Raw genomic sequence first — 19,023 nt, forward strand, 5'->3', positions numbered from 1 at the left:
TTACTTTAAGGAATATTATTAATTCAGACTGCAGACTATAGATTTTAAAAAAATCTGTTTTAATCTGATAGGATATAGAAGTAGGCAAGAGGTTTTAGGATTGTAGCTGTGGGTTGCAGTCCAGAAACTGCATTAACTACAGATTCTGTTGCTTTTAAAGAACATGGAGCAATACACTACATTGGTGTGTGTTATCTAATCTGGTATTATGGGGTGAACCATGGGCAAGGTACTTGGAGCCTACTACTCAATCCTTGCCCCTCTTGGCTCATAACATAGCAAGAAAGGATTGACTGATTGGATCCAGGAAAAAATAAAAGCCTCCTTGCAATAGGGGGTGGTCCTGGTTGGTTGTCCTGCAAGAGGCAGTCATGAGTCCACTTATTACCCTCCCACAAAAGAAACCCTGGGACCACCACCCCCCCCGGTCCATATATATATAATATACTCCAAATATTGGCTGGTTTCAAATATACCCTTCTTGGGAAAGGTGCTGAAACAAGTGATTGCACTGCAGCTCCGGACACTGATTTTTCTGCATCAATTTTAGTCCATTTTCTGGCCTGGTTTTAGCACTGAGACAATGTTGGCCATCCTGATGGATGACCCATATCAGGAACAGGATAAGGAAGTATAACATCTCTTGGATTTCTCAGCAGCTTTTGATAAGAGCAACCATGGTATTTGAAGAGAGACTGCCTAATGTTGCAATTGGGGGCACTGTGGTTGTCTTGTTCTATTCCTGCATTGATGGCTGCTTCCAGACGTTGATGGGGAAGGACTATTGCTCTGCAGCAAGTCATTCTAGTGCAACTTGGGGTTCTATATTTTGTCCCACCCACCCGTGCTATTCAACATTTACATCACATAAACATATTACATAAACCGTCTGCAAACAATCTCCTCTGGCCAGATCAATCCATCCCTTCCTTAGCAGCCTGTAGGACAAGGATAGAGAGAGGAAGAGAAGAGTGTGGCAGAAAGAGAGGAAGACAACTGGCCATGTTCATTTTTGGCTCTGGCCTTACCTACCACTCATTTCAGCTTCATCCACCACTGGCTTGCAGCCTTCAACAGATTACCCCATGAGGGAGTGCAGCCCTTGAGACAGAAAAAACAATTTTCCAGTTCTGATCTACATGATACCACTGAGTGAGGTCAACTGGGGTTTTAGAGTGCAGTGTCATCAGTCGGCTCATGCCACCTGGCTCTTTCTCCTTCTCAGCTAATTTAGATGAAGCTGTAGAGTTGCTGAATAAGTGTCTGGGATCAGTAATGGGCTGGATGAGGGCCTTTCCTGATAATATGGAAATGCTCTTGGTAGGTAGCAGATGGTGATTCGCCATGTTCCTAGCCTGGGGGCACTATTAGATCCAGCCCATTTTTGGAGGCCCAAGTGGTGTCTGTCACCTGAAGCTAAGACGAGTGTGCTGGCTGTTGCCTTTTCTGAACAGAGATAGGCTAGTTGCAGCTATTCACCCTCTGTATTCCATTTTGGTTGGGTACAATATGTAGGGCTTTGAGATGTGAAGCAAGAATAGAAACATTTGGGAGAGAAACATTCCCCCACCACCAGCTCCCTCAGACATAAAATAGGAACCTAAAATATATTATGTATAACTTGCCTTGCTCATAAAGTTTTCATGTTTGGTATAATAAATTTAAACACATCATTTATTCAGGTAATAATTTCAAATTTACTGAGTTTACTTTTAAGCGTTTTTAATTTTAACAATAATTTTATGAGGAAACCAAGATATACATAATGAACTGGTTTGCACGATCAAAGCAAACCATTGTGGCTTGATTAAGCCACAGTGACTTGTTTAAATCAGTGTTGTGTGCTGAGTGCCCAATTACCCACTTTAAAAAAACATTTTGATTAAAACTCCAAGTACAGCAGATGCAGCGGTTTGTGTCTAAAGGTTAAATACTAAAGGCCTTAATTTGTTCTTACAGATCTGTCTGCAAGAGTAGATGCTGTTAAAGAAGAAAACTTGAAACTGAAATCAGAAAATCAAGTTCTTGGACAATATATAGAAAATCTAATGTCTGCCTCTAGTGTTTTTCAAACTACTGACACAAAAGGCAAACGAAAGTAAGGTGTTGATAACCAAACTATAACATTATATTGCTGCTGCTTTTGTTTAAATTTTAAATTGCATAAGGCTACATGACTTTAATACCCTAGTTTGTAGCATCATTGAATATTTGAAGATTTAATGGCACTTCTAGACTACTTTAAAGTTTTTAATGAACAACTGGGCAGTGCAAGTCTGTAGTGTTAGTTTTTCAACAGTGTGCAAAGGTAGTGTAGAGGAAATATTTATTACACAGTCTAAAGACAAGTGCTTTTGAAATTCAGCTCTGCTTTTATGTTTAAATGTTCATACACTGCCAAGAACTTTAAATATTGCAATTTTTACAGTGGTACCATTCACTAGCAAAATAACACAGTGTTGTGTAGAGTGGTGTGAAATCCTTGTTTGGAATGCATTATTTGCATGTCTTCCCCTTGGCTCTAGAAAAGTTTGAACACATCCCCTGTCTCCTCTCCACCCTTCTCAATGATGTTCTAAATTCTTCCAGATAAAGAAAAATAGCTTAGCTTTTTTGTTTAATACTTTAAAGGAAGTTAAGGATTTAGTAACATAACATGATTGCTTGCAAGGTTGTAAAGGGGGAAAACCTATTGCAAAACTTGACACACCACTCTTTCGAATGGAGAAATTGTAACTTTTCAAAAGGAAGCCTGCTTTAGAGCATATTGCACAGAAAGAGAGCAGTTATTGGCTCTTCACAGTGCAACTGTCTTTTGAGCGTCATCTCCAGTTTACAGAGCAGTTGGCTGCATGGGAATATTTTTCTGCCATTTGTAATGGTCGTTAATGGTACAGGTTTATTAGAAATAACCTTGACAACAGTTAGTATGTATCTTGCAAGATATTTTTTTTTTACTAAAGATGGATGTATTTGATATATATTCTGCATAATTCCCATCAACTGTTACTAGGCTTTAGCTGCCACGGATGTTTTGTCTTTCAGGATCAGAGCATGAGGCATGTATCTAGAGTAGTATTACCAGTTACTGTAGAGGATGCCAAAATGCCTTTCAACCCATTTGATGTCATTCAGCCAGTTTAGCCTCAATGTGACTTACGAGATGTGTGAGTATATAAGGACGAGCAAGCAAATTAATTACATGCATGTACAGCTGCAGCTTCATGTTTGTGACTATACAAATTATGTGAAGTAGACAAGATATGTGGGCAGACATTTCACGTTTACAGCTTAAGTAGGTAAGCAGGTAGGAGACAGGACTGTGTAAAATGAAATAATTTCTTGTTTAGTCTGGTTCTGGCTTTGTTTGGGATCTTCTTGCAGCTGCATCGTTACCATTGGTTTAAGGGGGATTGTTTGATTTCTGACCTAAGCAACAGGTTACTCTCCACCTTGTGGGCAAGTTGGTACACCTGTCTTTGAGATTGCATGCCCAATAGGTCAGAGAGATCACCACAAAACAGTATTAAAGTCTTCAGTATTCACTCTTATGTAGAACATGTCAGTGATTTCCTGGGGTTCCACCTGTCAGTATTATAAGTAATGGAACCAACCTGCCTCTGTAGGTGGAAGAAAAACAATCATGTGACATGCAAGATGGTAGCTAAAACAGTCCTATTACTGGCAATATTTTAATAGATAACAAATAAATTAAAACCTTGTCTGGCATTGCAGAGGATAGTTAATAAAATGAATGAATGAATTGCAGCATCAAGGCAAGATTAATTTAAACAGACCGGTGTGACTAGCTCTCCAGGGAAGTGGCTTTCCAGCTTTATTCCTTCAGGGAGCCATTTACCCATGGACCTGTTTCCCAAAGAGACTTTCTCCATCCGAGATAGGAACTGTGTTTTGGATTATAGAGTATGTTTGGGGGTAAATGCTTGGTGTGGCAAACTAAGCCAGACTGGTGCTTTTTGTCAATCATCACTCCGGAAAAAATATGTGTACTATAGACCACATGTAACACCCTGCTCCTTCTAGTTGTGCATTGCAGGAGAGTGCTGATAGAGAGGGGTACGCTTTCAATGAATTGTGTCTGCATTACTGCTCTTCATAATTGAGGAACCACGGTATCCATTAGAACAAGGGTAGGCAACCTAGTGCCCCCCAGGTGTGTTGGACTACAGCTTTCATAATCCTTGTCCATTGGCCATGCTGGCTGGGGCTTATGGGTGTCTGGAAGGCACCAAGTTGCTTTTCCTTCAGCTGCAACATACTCTGAAACACTGCTCTAGAGTCCTGCTTACATGGAGAACTCTTCAGGGGGTATGTGCCACGAGTTAGTCTTTCGGGGACTTCCAATACCTGCTAGTGAAACTTGAAAAGTGAGTTAAAGGATGGAGTTGGAAACAAGCTCTAGCAATGTAGAAATCCCCCATTTCCAATTTAAGCTGAGTTTGCAGTGGCTCTGCACTAGCCTGCCTACCTAGCAGTTTCTCGTCTTTCTCCCCCCTCCCCCATGCTTATCAAGTTGCAAAGAAGTGGAATGGAATACAGCTAGAGTTGTTTCCTCCCTCAGCTGTGAAGGCTTCAGAGCATGCTCTGAGCCTCTGTTGCGAACAGGCATTCAGGGAAGTGCATTCCCCTGCCCCCTTGCTGCCGAATGAGTACAGAAGCATGGAAACCACCCCAAACCGTCTTTTGCCCTCCTCCCCTTTCTCCACAACTTGGAAAACATAGGAAGGGTGGTTGAGAAAATGAGCAAAACTAGTCATAAGAGCATTGCCGCCTTAGGTAGAACTAGTCAGGAAAGAAAACACTTCCATCACATGGCTTGTTAGAGAATTGTTCTTTAAGAGGAACAGCTTGGCTTTCCTCCAAATCCTCCACAAGAGGGTGAGTTTTGCACACCACTAATTTCGACAAGTCCAGTAGCAGCTGGGGATCAGCAGAGGCTAGCTGTATGCTACACACAAGAGACTGTTTGGCAAACACCAACCTGTCTTTCCATAGGACTTGTTTCCCACACTTCCAGTCTAGCCTTCAGTTGTGCAACCAGCAGCGTGGGAAGGTGCCATCTAGGTATGATTGAGTGGATTGTTAGTGTAATACTGAATTTTGGTGTCCTAGATATAGTTGGTACTGTGAAGAATCCCACTGTTGTGGACTTTGTTCAACAAATTGTGCTGTTACTTCAAAATTTAACAAAAATAAAAAGCTTTCAAATTTATCTCACTTGGTCTGTTTCTTTACAATTATGTTTAAGAAGTTGCTAAACTAGTAAATGACATACTGCAAGTATTGCCCTTCTTTCTTTGCAATTAGTAGTTTGTATCAAGTAGAGTCTTCCTGCCCTTTCTTCATGCATGTACTTGTTTATGATGGAGAAAAGCTCAACTTCCTTAACCTGCTGTATATACTAGTCACCATAATGGACCACTTTGACTTACCATTAAAATACATAGAGCCAGTTCATATATGTCTGTGTGTATTGGGGGGTTACAATGGAATGTCCCCCATTGTGACTTAAAATATGAAGTAAGCAAACACTTACATTATAGGAATGGAAGTAGAAGTCATGCTGATCAGAACTGATGTACCACTTAAGAATGGATAGAAGTTTAAAGAGAAAGATGGATCTCTCCTTCCTGTGGGGTAACTATAGTTGAGATACTCAGGAATAACCCTCTTCACGGCTAGTATCCTAAAGGATTCAGATGAGCATCCTATAACATATATTTACAGCTTGAGCTGTCCATTGGTCTCTTCAGGGAACTGATCCAAGCACTGCTTGCTTTCAGCAGTACTGCAACATCCAATACTAAAAGCATTCACTGAGCCCAGACAAGTATTCTGACTAATAGAGAACAGACTAGCCTCGCTAAGATGCCATGGGTGAGTGGCCCCAATTTGAACAGGAACAGAAAGCCTGCATTTTACATTTTCAGCTAGGCACCAACTCACGGCTATCCTAGCATTTTGCAAGTAGGCTCTCAGTAATGGAGTATGGAGGAAGTTTCTTAGCAGCAAGCTAAGATTACAGGTTTCAGGCTTTCGTGATAGCATGGTTCTTTGAAATTACTTTGATGGAGGAGGAGGAAAAACGGAACAGTTGGGTTCACACAACACAACCCATTTTCAAATTTGATTATGGGTTGTTCATGGATTGTTGTATTGTGTGAACCCCACCACGCTAACAAATCATGGTTTAACCACAAACAATCCACGAAGTGAACCCATGTGAGATGTTCATGATTAACTAAAAAAGGTTTGTTAACACAGCTGGGATCACCACAGCAACCCATGGTTCAACAATAACCCGGTCAACCTTGAGTGTGGTAGGTTGTGTGAAACCAGTCAGTAACTTCTCATACATATCAATGTTGACATCAAGCATAGTAGGTAGATGATTACCTTCTCACAACATAGCAGAATAAGCCTTGTGTCAGTCAGAAAATCAGGACAGTACTATGAAAGAGTGGAATAAGATGCTCTTTGTAAGCTGGTCTAGGCGCCTTGCTATAAACAAATGAATGAATGAACTACTTCTCCATAAAGTTCAGGACCCAGCTAAGGCAGTGTTATAAAGTACAGCGGCCTATTAAAATGGAGCACTCTCGCAGTATACATCTTCCAACATGGCTAAATGAGTTGAAGGTAAATGCCCTTACATGGAAGTAGAGATCAGAGTTATACCCATTTTCAAACAGTACTGCTACCTCCAATAGCGAACAGGGACACTTGTTAGCTGGCCTTGCTTTTGCAGTAAAGTATACAAGTTTTTTTGCACTGACCTGTAATCTACTTCAGCTCACATGAGCCCCCTTTGTACCCTGAATGTTCCTCACTTTTGTATACTGGAATGCACAGTTTTTTTTAAAAAAAAAGTGGAGGGAAAAGAGCATGGCAGCAGAGTTCTGTTGAAGCCAAATCTTCCTCAGGCAGCAGAGCTATACTGCCACCTCATCCATTCCCTGTTCATTGGCAGGTGTGTTAATGTCATTACAGCATGACCATCTCCAAAGACTAAAATGCTGCAGGAGCTCCCAAAGAGCTGATTGGCTCAATAAACTCATGATGAGAATCCTCCGTGTCAACTACTATGGCGGTGAAACTTCTCAATCATGGAGCAATAGCATACAACCCAATAAGGTATTCATGTTTACTGTTCCATGCTACTTTTATTTTCTCCTACATCCAGCACGAGGTTATATAGAAAACATATTTTGAAGATAAAAATCCTAGAATTTAAAAATCTTGGGGACACCATAAAATCAATGATTTGTAGAAGCTAAAGTGCTGTTCTGGCCATGAAGAGATCTGTGCTATTCTAGCACTTTGCTTTCATTTTGCACAGTGAAGGTTCACAACTGCATTAGCTGTACTGCAAAAAGTTAGATGTTTACAGTATGACTAGTTTACTGTGAGGGATTCCTTTCAATAATTCAGGGATTAGCAACTTTTAATTTAAGCAGAACAGAATGTATTAAATATTTTTTTTTATTTAGGAGGCAATATACATTTAGCAAATATTTTGTAAACGGGTTATGCCATTCTGGCTTGAAACATGAAACTATAAAAATTGTGAAAAAGTCTTCTGTACATCATTTTACTTGAATATAGTTAATGTTCTTGCACTTAAATGTAAAAACATGCTGTTTGATCTACTATTATGACAATATGGTTCCCTGTAAAACAAAAACAGCAGCAACCATAGCAAATGTCAAACTAACACATGACAAACAGCCCATAGGTAGACATTACAGTAAAAATGGTTGCTGTAATAAATAGGTAAAACACAGTTATTGCATTCAGCTCAGCAGAATTGGTTGTCAACTGGTTCTATGAAAGCATCTTTGAGTTCATGTTGGAACTGTTTTTTCCTTTTATTCTAAATTGTAAAAACAATATATTCGTGCTAGAGCTGGAAAATATATATAACCCCATTTACATGAGCATTTAAAAGGTAATATTTTGAAGCCAAAGGTATTTCCAAACAATATTTATTATCTAAATAACTTCAAACAATATTTACAATAAATCAATCATATCACCATTTTCTTTTATTCTATGAAGTAAAGAAACAGGTAACTTCACAAGTAGGAGTGTTTCTTCAAAATAAAGGAAAAGTCTTGACAAGATTAAGAAGGCTGAAAAGTGGTAAAAGGAATCTAAGCTGAGTTCAGTCTTTCAAGACTCAACAACCTGCATGCTGTTAGGCAAGCCAAAATAGTACGCCTGTGTTCTGTACCCAGGAACTGTCAATACTAGCTGGAAATAAGTTAGTCCTTGCGTACTCTTCTTTTGCGTACTGATTTTGCTGGCCCATCACCAGACCCTGTGCTTTCATCTGCTTCTTTCATCTGTGGGGAAAATATGCAAAGTAGTTTTCAAAATACAGTATGATTCATATTCTCTGCCAAAGTGTTAAAGTTTACTTCTCAAAGTATTGTTTTTAAACCTCCCCTCACTTAACCTGATAATAAGGGAAGACTCTGAAGGTGCTACTGAACAGAGGAGCCCTAGCACTAATAATCAGAAGGCATTGTGCAACTGTTCCATTTTCCTTTCTTAACTGATTTTCTATGGTAAGAAAAAAAATCAGAAGTTGGGAAAAGACACAGGAGGGCTACAAGTGGAAGATATCATCTGACCTCCCATAAAATTCCATGAAAGCTGCAGTGCAATTGCACAATAAAGGCAATTCAGGGTGGTTTAAAGGAAAATATCCAGATTTCAGCATGAAAATGGCTACAAAAGCCAGCACAATTCTGTCTTCCACTGTATATTTTTATTAGTATCATGGAGGAAAAGTTGACATTATGCATATTGTTTGACAAAGCTGCAACACTTCATATTTCTATCTGATCATTTTTGTAGATAGAACATCTGGTTCTAGGAAACTCACCTCATCCTCTTCTGAGAGGGATTTATTGCCCTCTTCTTCCTGACTTCCTTCAGCAGTTTCATTTTCTTCTTCATAATCTTCATCTTCACCACCTTCATAGTCTAAGACACAAGCCAGTAATTAGTAGGCTTGGCTGCGTGAAGGCTAAAATTCAGCAAGGGCACACAAACAACTGACTGGATGAACCCTTAATGATAAGAAGAAACCTCAACACCAGTTGTGAGGGTGAAGCTTATTAACAATGGAGCCACACAGATGCGCCATCTTTGATCCAAACTGAAAAGATATTGGAATAGATGCCTGGTAGAATTCACACGGATTTCAGAATTTCTCTCGCTCAATGTTACCCAGGTGAAATACTGAGTTTCAATTACAAATGTATTTTCTGATTAAGTACCTATCTTACTATTAACTGAATATCGTAAATTAGCAAATAGTTACAGGAACCACAGTTTTAAAAAGCTAACACCAAGGCTTTTTGGTAATTTATAGCAAATGTTTAGAGAGAAAACTTTGGACACCCTTGTTGTGGGCTGAAGATACTGCAGTTCTCTTAAATTGTTTCTGCTAGGATGTCTTATTACTACAACCCATCATCTTTTCCCTCTATGGATTTCCATTTGCTGGCAACATGAAGACAGCCTTATGGAATGGCATCCTCTCTGTGGTAAGCCAGGCCTCAATGCTGGCATGTTTCAGCGGTTTGTTAAAAATGTATCTTTTTTACTTTGGCTTCTCCCCAGCCATGACCTGTCTTTGAATACATTTCTAATGTAGTACTATTCATTGTATTTTATTCTTTTGAAAACAGTTTTGGGACCTATGCAAATAAGAGAGCCAGTGTGGTGTAGTGGCTAAAGTGTTGGACTGGGAGTTGGGAGATCCGGGTTCTAGTCCCCACTAAGCCATGGAAACCCACTGGGTGACTTTGGGCCAGTCACACACTCTCAGCCCATCCCACCTCACAGATTGGTTGTTGTGAGGATAAAAATGGAGAGGAGGAGGATTATGTACGCTGCCTTGGGTTCCTTGGAGGAAAAAAGGTGGGATATAAATGCAACAAATAAATAATTAAAAAATTGTTAATGTTTTGTCATCAAGGCTCTACCAAGTTAATTTCTCAAATTAATGTATGTTTTAAATTCTTGCTTAAGTTTAATAAATTCCCTTGTTCTTAAAGAAGCCAGTATGTGAGAGAGTCATTGGGTTTTTCCTACCAAACAACCTACTGTCAAAGTTTAAAGGGTCCCTTAATGTGTATTTTGAGAACATGTGCAAAGTTTCTACATGTATATAGAGGAGCACATTCAATTACATGCAGCAACTGTATTTGAATGTAAAACATGTCTTACCACCTTCACCAGTGTTTTCATTTGGTTTTTTAAGATCTTCATCCTTTCCTTGCATCTCTTGTTCTAGTTCTGCTTTTGTAAGTGGCTTGCCTAAATCAGTTTTTTTGTAGTCCATATCTTCATCTATTTTCTGAAACAGAAGGACAACTATGCAAAAACCTGATACTCAGCCTTAAGTTTTTAAAATAAAAATATTTAAGAACAGTCATGTCAGTGACACATGCCTGCCAACTTTCTTCTTCCTCTCTTCCACTCAGTGGATTTTATAATTCAAGACTTTTGAACAGAGAGTACATAGGTATACTCGCTCTACATAAAAGTAAATTAGAATACCAAATGAGGTTCTCGTGTACCTTGGATGGCCAACAGAATAATATGCCCAGTCCTACAGGTAGTGCCAAAGTCAAAACGTAAATAATCCAAAGCCATGGGCGTTCTTCTGCAGCAGTCACCAACTGACTAAACATGCCAGGCTAAACAGATAAGAGAGGGAAAGAAAACACACATTTACAGAGCTTATACACAGTATTTTGAGAAAGTTTAGAGCAAGGCTCACGTTAAACAGTATAACGGTTTTGAGCAAAAGAGTCAATGTAACAAACACCTGAACAGCCATATATCGAAGAAGTCACATTTTTTAATTGTACCTCCTTGCATCTCACTAAACAAAATCAATAAAGGATGCCCAGAGCATATGGGCAAGAAGAGGACAATAATAGTTTCCTCACATCTAGGGCTTTCTAGAGGGCTCTGCCTGTGGTTTGCCCAAGTGCAATTCCATATATGGGGGTGCACGGAGACTAAGAAAAGGAATAATTATGACTGTCCTCTTAAGATTATTGCAAGGCCCAATGATTTAAGTATCCTGTATAAAAAATTAAGGAACAGTATTTTGAATCAGAATTCACCATAATTGGAGACAGACTTCTTGTGAACTTTGAAGCAGTCCTGAAATCAATCATACATTTAAAAGCATACCTTCTACTGACAATTCCTTTCTTGCCATTTTCCTACATTCTTCAACCAAATTTTAGTAAAAACAATTTTTTTTTAAAAGTAGGCTGAAAACAAATCTTGAAGACAACAGCACTGAAAGGAAAAACCTGCATTATGGTAAAAAAGCAATAGAGAAGGGCAAAGAAAACAAGCTGTTCAGGGCACAGAAGTGCTGCCTTTCTAGTGCTAGAAACCCCACTGAAAACATTTTAATTTGTGAATCTTGAAGTGCCAGAACTTGCACATTTCCAACCTTTTCTTCAAAAACACACAAAAAAGACTCAAAATGCCAAATATTTATCGCCACCAAGTTTGCACTACTGCAGTAAAAACTGCAAGAATAAGGAACACAAATAGTTCTAGGTAACTACACTGCTCAGAAGGGCCTTATGCCCGCAAGTGGACAAACCGCCTGTCATACAGTTGCCATAAAATCCAACACTTTCCACCCTTAAACACGCATTCCTGTGAAGTGATCAGCACACTGTATCTTCCCAACATCTAAATCCAGGTCTTGTCTGCATAGTAATGTTTCTTCCAGAAGAAAATTCTCCATGCATATTAGTGGCAGGTTTGCCAACAAATGAAAATCTGACTTTCTATATCCACAAATGACATAGCCAACCCTTATAAAGGAAGACAGGACATAACCCAAAATATGGACATGTTACATCGATCAAAAGAGAGCTAGTGACACAAAAAGTACATACAAGCAAACAAAGCATGTGAGCACGGTTCTAGGGCTGCTGTCTTAGTTCTGTTGTTTTCTCCTAGGAATTTCAGGCTTCATATTTCTCACACAGTGGGTTTCAGTATGATTTAATTAAACAAGCAATAATTTTCATCAGATGTACACAAAATATTCAGAATGAAGAAGTGCTAAGATATGATAGCAATAATTAAATATTAACTATGATTGGAGTTTTGAAAATGTAGGAATCTGAAGACAGAAAATTTCTTGCAACTACAGAATATATTTTGGGCACAACAAAAGATAGTAAATCCTTACCTCATTAGCACTTGCAACCAATTTTTTGAAGCCCCAACTATCCGCTGCCCATCGATCAGCAACTTCTTTTTCTGAACAGATGATGAAGTTATCAAAGTAGATATCAGATGTCATAGACCAAAGCTCTAAGCCAATAGCACCAACAACAGTCATCTGAAAAGGATGAGAATCTTCAAAATAATCAGGATTAGGGACTCTTTGAGGACTCCATATCCCCTGTAACAGAAAAAACAAAAATACCACATGAAAGACACTCTTTTATGACATATCCTAGCATGACAGATTGAGTCAATCCTTCAGGAAAATTAAATAAATTGATATTTTAGATACCACTTCTCTTAAAATTCCTAAAAAATAAACCTGTCATGAATCTCTAAAATGCTAAGGCAATGCATGGCACTGAGGCTCCGAGCTATGCGAAGAACTTTGAGTGGTGAAGCAGCAAGCTATATAAACACTGTTGGGAGGAGGGAGCCCAGAGAGGAGACTGGGCAGCTCACTGGCCTGTGCACAGGCCTCAGGTAAGTCCCAAAGGTTGGCGAGCAGGCAGGTGTGGGGGGCGCAGCTGGGAGGAACTGGGGGGAGTGCCTCGGAGGGGGAGGAGTCCAATGGACTCCCAGTTGGCCTCGTGCCCAGCTTTCCAGGCACCCGCGGAAAAACTGGAAAAGTATGATACTGAGCAATAAAGTACTACCACGCAGATGGTCTGCCTGATTCAAGCTAGTTAAGTCTTATTAATGGTTTGATTATATATGGTCTGTATTTATCCAGCAAAAATAGTAAGAGAAACAATGATTTTATATATTTACATGTTTTTCTTTGTCTTCCCAATACATAGTAGAGATAAGTTGTCAGTTGTTCAACTCAGAGTTGTAAGACTCAGTATTCAAAAATAAGATCATACTGATACAAAAGCATACTGATACTGAAGCCTCCTGAGCCAACTATGGGCACTATGCCTAGTTGCTATGCCAAGGGCAGGGGGAAGGATGTTGTCAGGACTCCTGACAGCATTCTTCTCTGCCCTTGGCCGAGCAACAAATGGGGAAGGAGATGGTATCCCTCTGCAATGCCTCCTTCCCCATTTGTTGCAAGGCCAGAGTGGAGAGAGCCAAGCATCTCTCTCTGCCCTCGGCCGCGCAACAAATGGGAAAGGAGGGGGCTGTACGGAATGATCTCATACTATGTCAGAGGGAAGATCGCTCCATGCCACTGCCTTCTTCCCTGGAGGACAAATCTCCTCCCATTAGCTGAGGAGACCCACCTGCCGCTTGTTTCTATGGCGGCCAATGCAGCGCATCTCTCTCTGTGCTGTAGCAAGGAGGTGGGGGATCATCTCTTCCCCCCTCCCCATAGAATGGTGGTGCCCCAATAAGGTAAGCAGAAACCAGCACTGCCATTCAGTGGAGAGGGCGGGGTGGGGGGTAGGGAGAGAGCAATAGCCAACCCTGCCTTTATAGTCTTTTCCACAGGTGATTTATTAGCATGTCGCCCAAATGTCATCCATGGAGTGGACTATAAAGGCAGGGTTGGCTAGTGTGTCATTCCGAATGCGCCCTAAATGTCTATCAGTAAGATAATTATAGCAGTAATTTCAATAAGGAATGAAAGAACTAACTACACTGGGAATATTACAGAGATAAAAAAACCATTTCCCCCATGGCTTCATTATTTCCAGACATTTTACATCTCTAACCTTTCTATTTTTCTTATTACATAGTTTTTAGAAATCATTTGGAGCATGTTAAGGCTACTAACCACCTATTGTTTTGCTGACTCCTTAAAAAGGTTATCATACCAGATGATATAGTGCATCTTTATCTTCCTTCTAAATTTTGATCACAAGCTCAAGTTTTAGAGCACTAGCTAAAATGACACCATTCATACAGAAGTGGAAGATATTAGCAAGCTTAGAAGAGCCCCAAGGTTTGCAGAAATATAATAAACTTTAGAAATAAACCTTAGAGGGACAACCCAATGAAGACAGGAGGATAACTAGCTGACTGAAGACTGTACAGAAGCAATATAGACTTTAGATAAATGACCCATATCCACATATTCCATTCATTCACCCCTAAAGTTCTGAGCTGGACAGCATTTATTATAATCCAATCCAATGACTTTCAGCTTTCCCCCAACGCACACAGTGAAGGGGGAAATAAGAAAAAGAAATGAATTTCAGTTTCTACCATAGGTAATCTATCTGTTAAAGCAGCCCATAAGTGGAACTCAACAGGATATATAACCTGTTGCTATTACCTGATAATTAGGATTCTCTATCAAAGGTGGCTTCCATTTCCCTTTATAATTTGGATTGCTCATCATGGGCCGTACCCATGTTCCACAACCAGGTGCAGTCTCACACTTTGGATTAGGAATCTGTGGAGCTTCCCATTCACCATCCATTTCCTCATCCCTGTTAAGATGATAAACACATCTGTTCAAGCTCCTCTGTTAATTTGTAGATTCACATTTAAATGATTCCCAAACTGCTCCCATTAGCCTCAAACAACAAAAACAAACCATCCCTTAGATTTCAGGAGAACCTTGAAATGTTTTTGAGATGTGGCTACGAGGCAGTAAAGTAATACCCTTTTTACACGTTCAGATATCTTGAGATAGTTCCAAAAATAAAGTTGGTACATTAAACAAAAACCATGTCACTTTCTTCTGGATCTGCATCATTTCATGTACTTATAACTGCCAGATGCCACTTTCATATCTGCCAAGACCTTCAACTTTTCACATACTACTATGCACTGTCATTCAATGCGACATCCAACAATACTATAAACTGAAGAAGATAATGAAGAAAGGAATGTTTGTGTTCTTATGCTTTGCTTCAGTAAAATTCACTGCACATTTATTAGCCTCTCAAATTGAGGCTAATTGAGACAAATTGAGGCATTGAGCAGGGGGTTTCCTGTTTTGAGCAGGGGGTTGGACTCAATGGCCTTTTAGGCCCCTTCCAACTCTACTATTCTATGATTCTATGATATAGCCTTTAAATAATCAAACCAAACGCTGCCAGAATATTTTTGAGATCTAAGCCTTGAGTTCCTAATTAGTAAACAATCTAGTAAAGTAGCACTTATTGGCTAGGGATTACTGTAATGTATTGATGTTCACATTCTAAGAAATTTAATATTTATTTTAAAATGTCTATCTCATCTTTCCAGTTAGTCTTCAAGACAATTTATATATCTTCTTTTATAAGAAGTACAAATATATAAAACAATTAAAACCACTCAATAAACCAAAGGACAGAACATAATAAGACAGACAATACAAGCATAAATAAAATAATATCTGGACCCTTTAGTCCAATTTGCCAGATATCAGAGTCTATGGGTTCCACAACAGACAGACAGTCTTACCAATCCTCTGGTTTTTCTGCATTAGGATCTGGAATATATTCTGGTTCATTATCAAGCCAACCTTCAGGTTTAACAGCATCAGCATCTTCTATTTTGGGAGGCTCATCTTCATTCCTTTAAATTATAGACAATTTTTTTACCAGAAGATGCAACAGGTTGAATGAAGCACAACCATGAATTAAAGGGTATATTTTTTCAGAGACACTAAGGTTGCAATCCTATACATGCAATCCCAGCACGGCTGGGAGTTTCGGCACTTTTTTCTGTCTAAACTTGCATAGGATTATGTCCTAAGTATTTTATGCTTTTGAAAATCAAATGTAAGGTGATATACTACTGCGTATTTGTATCACTAAAATGCTTTTAAGGCTCCCCTTCCTGTTTTACTATATAAATAATTCCCAAATCAAGAGAACAATGCTATTCTAGTATATCAGCAACAAGTCTTTATAGCTTGAAGGGTTCTTCAACAGTCAATTCCATGCAGTCAAAATGCAAACCGAAGAAAATCTGCTTACTATATAATAACTGTTATGTTATTAGGCATAAGATGGGAGCAAAATAGCATAAGGGTTCTTTACCAGTCATCTGGCTTGACAGCATCAGGGTCAGGAATTTTAGCTCTCTCATCCCAGTCCTCAGGCTTCTTATCATTGGGATCTTCTATTTCTTTTGGGGGATTCACAGGTGGAACCATGTCCTCCAGGAGACTTCCCTTGCTGACAAGTGCTTGGTCAATTAACACTTCAAATGTGTCATCAGGTTTCAGCACTAAAATATATTAAGTTCATATATTTTAATAAAGGGGAAATTATATAAACTTTTTTTATTTATTTTTAGCATTTACACAGTTATTCACTAAAAACTGTTTTCACTTGCATGTTTATTCAGAAGTTAAAATCCACTGTGTTCAATGGGGTTTACTCCCTAGGAATTGTGTTTAGGATTGCAGTCCTATCTAGGAATTGCAGACAAAGAGCTCCTGTACTTTCTTACCAGCCATGATCCTTTAATGCTTCTCAGTTTTCTGTAACAGTCATCAGCATTTTGCAACAGACATTTTGATTCTATATAACACTTTATTTTTTATAACTAGACTATCATTCAAAATTATGATTTACAGTTACTGTTAAAATATTACACAGGAAAAGCTTCAATTCATTTTAAAAGAAATTTCAGTCACCCTAAACACTGAAAGCTATTCAGTCAAACAGCAGCAGAACTGCTGAACTAGAATGTTTTCCAGAAGATCTGATACATCTTATACTGGTTGTTATTTTTAAAAATTGTTGGGAACCACCCAGAGAGCTCTGGCTACTGGGTGTTATAGAAATGTAATAAATAAATAAACTTCCAAGTCCCTTAAAATGCATAGTATATTTCAATTCTAAGCATATTTACTAAGTTTTCTACTGAAACCAGTGGGGTGTACTTATAATAAACTGAAGTTGAATCCTGAAGTCTCTACAGGTGGGTGGTTCCCCACCAATGGAGTTGGGGTGTGTGTGTGTGTGTGTGTGCCTGTTTTGTATGGGGTTACATTTGATCTGAAGAAGCAGGTATGCAGTTTGGGAATGCACCTAGATCCAGCTTTGTCATTCCAGATGACCTTAGTGGCCCAGAGTACCCAACTTTGGATGGTATGCCAACTGGATAGGGATATCCTATCCATGCTGATTAATGCGGTAGTAACTTCATGATTATTGTATTGTATTATATGTATTATATGATATCGTAGGGTATCAAGCGGTATAGAAGTAGCTTAAAGAAATAAAATGTTTAGGACTAAGTTGTAGGTCTTGATGACATAGGCCTATTGAGCTAACAGACAATAGCTGCAATAGTTTTGACAAATTAATTCAAGCTGCACAATGAAAATACAAGTGTGAATTTGGTAGTTTATTTTCATAGTTAAAGACTGAAAGCCTCTTCATACCTACATTGTGCATCGTCACAATAGAGCATTTCAGATTAGGATTGATGTTTGACTAAAAAAACCACTTGTCAATTAATCAGTCAAATATTTAAAGCATTAAATTTTAATAGCTGCAACCCAGAATAGATGGGATTATGGTAACGGCTGCATAATAACTTCTGATAGTGCTAGGAAGTACCCTCACTGGTTACTGAGCATTCTCAATCTTCATTGGTCTGGTTTTTTTGTGGGGGGTGGAGGTTGCCCCCATAGTTTTTAAAGGTTTTGTTTGTTTTTACTTCCAGAATTCATGATGTTTCCCAAAGCATACTACATAGGGGGGCACCTGGCACCTGTGAAACTAATCTTATTAACACAAATCTTTCCCCAAACTGCTGGAGAGGTTGTCAGGTCAAAGGTACATCATTCCATATGGGCTTATGAACACATGGAAGTATTTTGGACATCCATTTGCAATTATGTTTCTCAAATAATGAAACAAACAATTAACGGCATCTTATTATTGGCTCTTCTCTCTATTTTTAATGATATGTAAAGACCTAATTTTATCATTACTAGCAGCAGCAAGAATGGTTATAGCACAATACTGGAAAACAAAAATGTGAATAGTTTCTGAAAATCTGGCAGGTGGCTCTTGCTGAAAAACAAACTCAACATTACCAAGTGATCAGAGGGATAATCAAGCAAGACTCGTTCCTTGAAACGTGGCTCCCCTTCATTACATACATTAACGTAGAGTCTGCAGACCAGCATCCACTGAGTACACAGTCCTATTTTTGGAAAGGTGAAATAACCAGTAAGGCTAATAACTGAAAAGTTATTTTGTGGCTGCAACTGAATTTAAAATGTGTACAATGATTTTAAAATATGTATAGAATCTGTGGTGAATAATGTAAAACAGCCTGTATGTGTTGATGTTTTGTTGTTATCAAATTGTTACCTTGTATTTCGTAAATAAAATATTTAATTTAAAAAAAAGAATAAAAATGTAAGAGTACCAAGAGTATACAGATGGGTCTTCCTGTCAGAGTAAATTTTTTTTAGGTCTACATCAGGGCGCTTGGCATGTTTTTCCTCATAATCTCCAGTTTTAGGATGCTTATGCCTGAAGATAAAATGTAGTTTGTAATCTTCTCCACATTTATCTGGTCCAAACATAATTGTGTATGATGTTTTGTCATAGAAGTATTCCTGTAGGATGAAAATGAGCACAGCATTTAGCTTATATATAGAAAAACCCACTTTACTCCCCATTACTTTGACACTGGTAGCAGCCTGATTATCTCCCTACTTTATGACAAATGACAACATGGGACAGAGTTACTGCTCTCAGCAATTATGAGCTATGCCTCAGCTCGCTCTCAAAATGATGGGTACAATGTGGCAAAGGATACATAAAGGACAAACCAATAAGTTTCAAGGTGAGATCTAAGGAGATAGTA

General features: G+C 38.8%; 3 protein-coding genes across 7 annotated transcripts in view; 1 reads left to right on the forward strand and 2 right to left on the reverse strand.

The window, feature by feature from the left end:
• Positions 1-11,868, reverse strand: part of MAML3 (mastermind like transcriptional coactivator 3) — a 400,679-nt gene extending 388,811 nt beyond the window's left edge. The window contains exon 1 of the mRNA XM_063136345.1: positions 11,856-11,868. The gene's annotated coding sequence lies outside the window, so the exon portion shown is untranslated. The remainder of the gene's footprint in view (positions 1-11,855) is intronic.
• Positions 1-19,023, forward strand: part of SCOC (short coiled-coil protein) — a 652,090-nt gene that overhangs the window by 1,579 nt on the left and 631,488 nt on the right. For 2 of the 3 annotated variants that reach the window (XM_063136363.1, XM_063136362.1), the window contains exon 4: positions 1,960-5,233. In XM_063136363.1, the coding sequence (XP_062992433.1) occupies positions 1,960-2,102 (143 nt within the window). In that variant the 3' untranslated portion in view covers positions 2,103-5,233. Of the gene's footprint in view, positions 1-1,959; positions 5,234-19,023 lie in introns of those variants that run through there. The other variant, XR_010025935.1, reaches the window with a different exon arrangement.
• CLGN (calmegin) overlaps positions 7,455-19,023 on the reverse strand; it is a 40,070-nt gene continuing 28,501 nt past the window's right edge. For all 3 annotated transcript variants that reach the window (XM_063136350.1, XM_063136349.1, XM_063136348.1), the window contains exons 7-15: positions 18,580-18,772; positions 16,227-16,416; positions 15,646-15,759; positions 14,528-14,684; positions 12,269-12,484; positions 10,617-10,736; positions 10,264-10,393; positions 8,912-9,012; positions 7,455-8,366 (exon numbers count right to left, since the gene is read on the reverse strand). In XM_063136350.1, coding sequence (XP_062992420.1) covers positions 8,286-8,366; positions 8,912-9,012; positions 10,264-10,393; positions 10,617-10,736; positions 12,269-12,484; positions 14,528-14,684; positions 15,646-15,759; positions 16,227-16,416; positions 18,580-18,772 — 1,302 coding nt within the window. In that variant the 3' untranslated portion in view covers positions 7,455-8,285. The remainder of the gene's footprint in view (positions 8,367-8,911; positions 9,013-10,263; positions 10,394-10,616; positions 10,737-12,268; positions 12,485-14,527; positions 14,685-15,645; positions 15,760-16,226; positions 16,417-18,579; positions 18,773-19,023) is intronic.

Source organism: Elgaria multicarinata, chromosome 10 (genome assembly GCF_023053635.1).
Source record: "Elgaria multicarinata webbii isolate HBS135686 ecotype San Diego chromosome 10, rElgMul1.1.pri, whole genome shotgun sequence".
NCBI classification, from domain to species: Eukaryota; Metazoa; Chordata; class Lepidosauria; order Squamata; family Anguidae; genus Elgaria; species Elgaria multicarinata.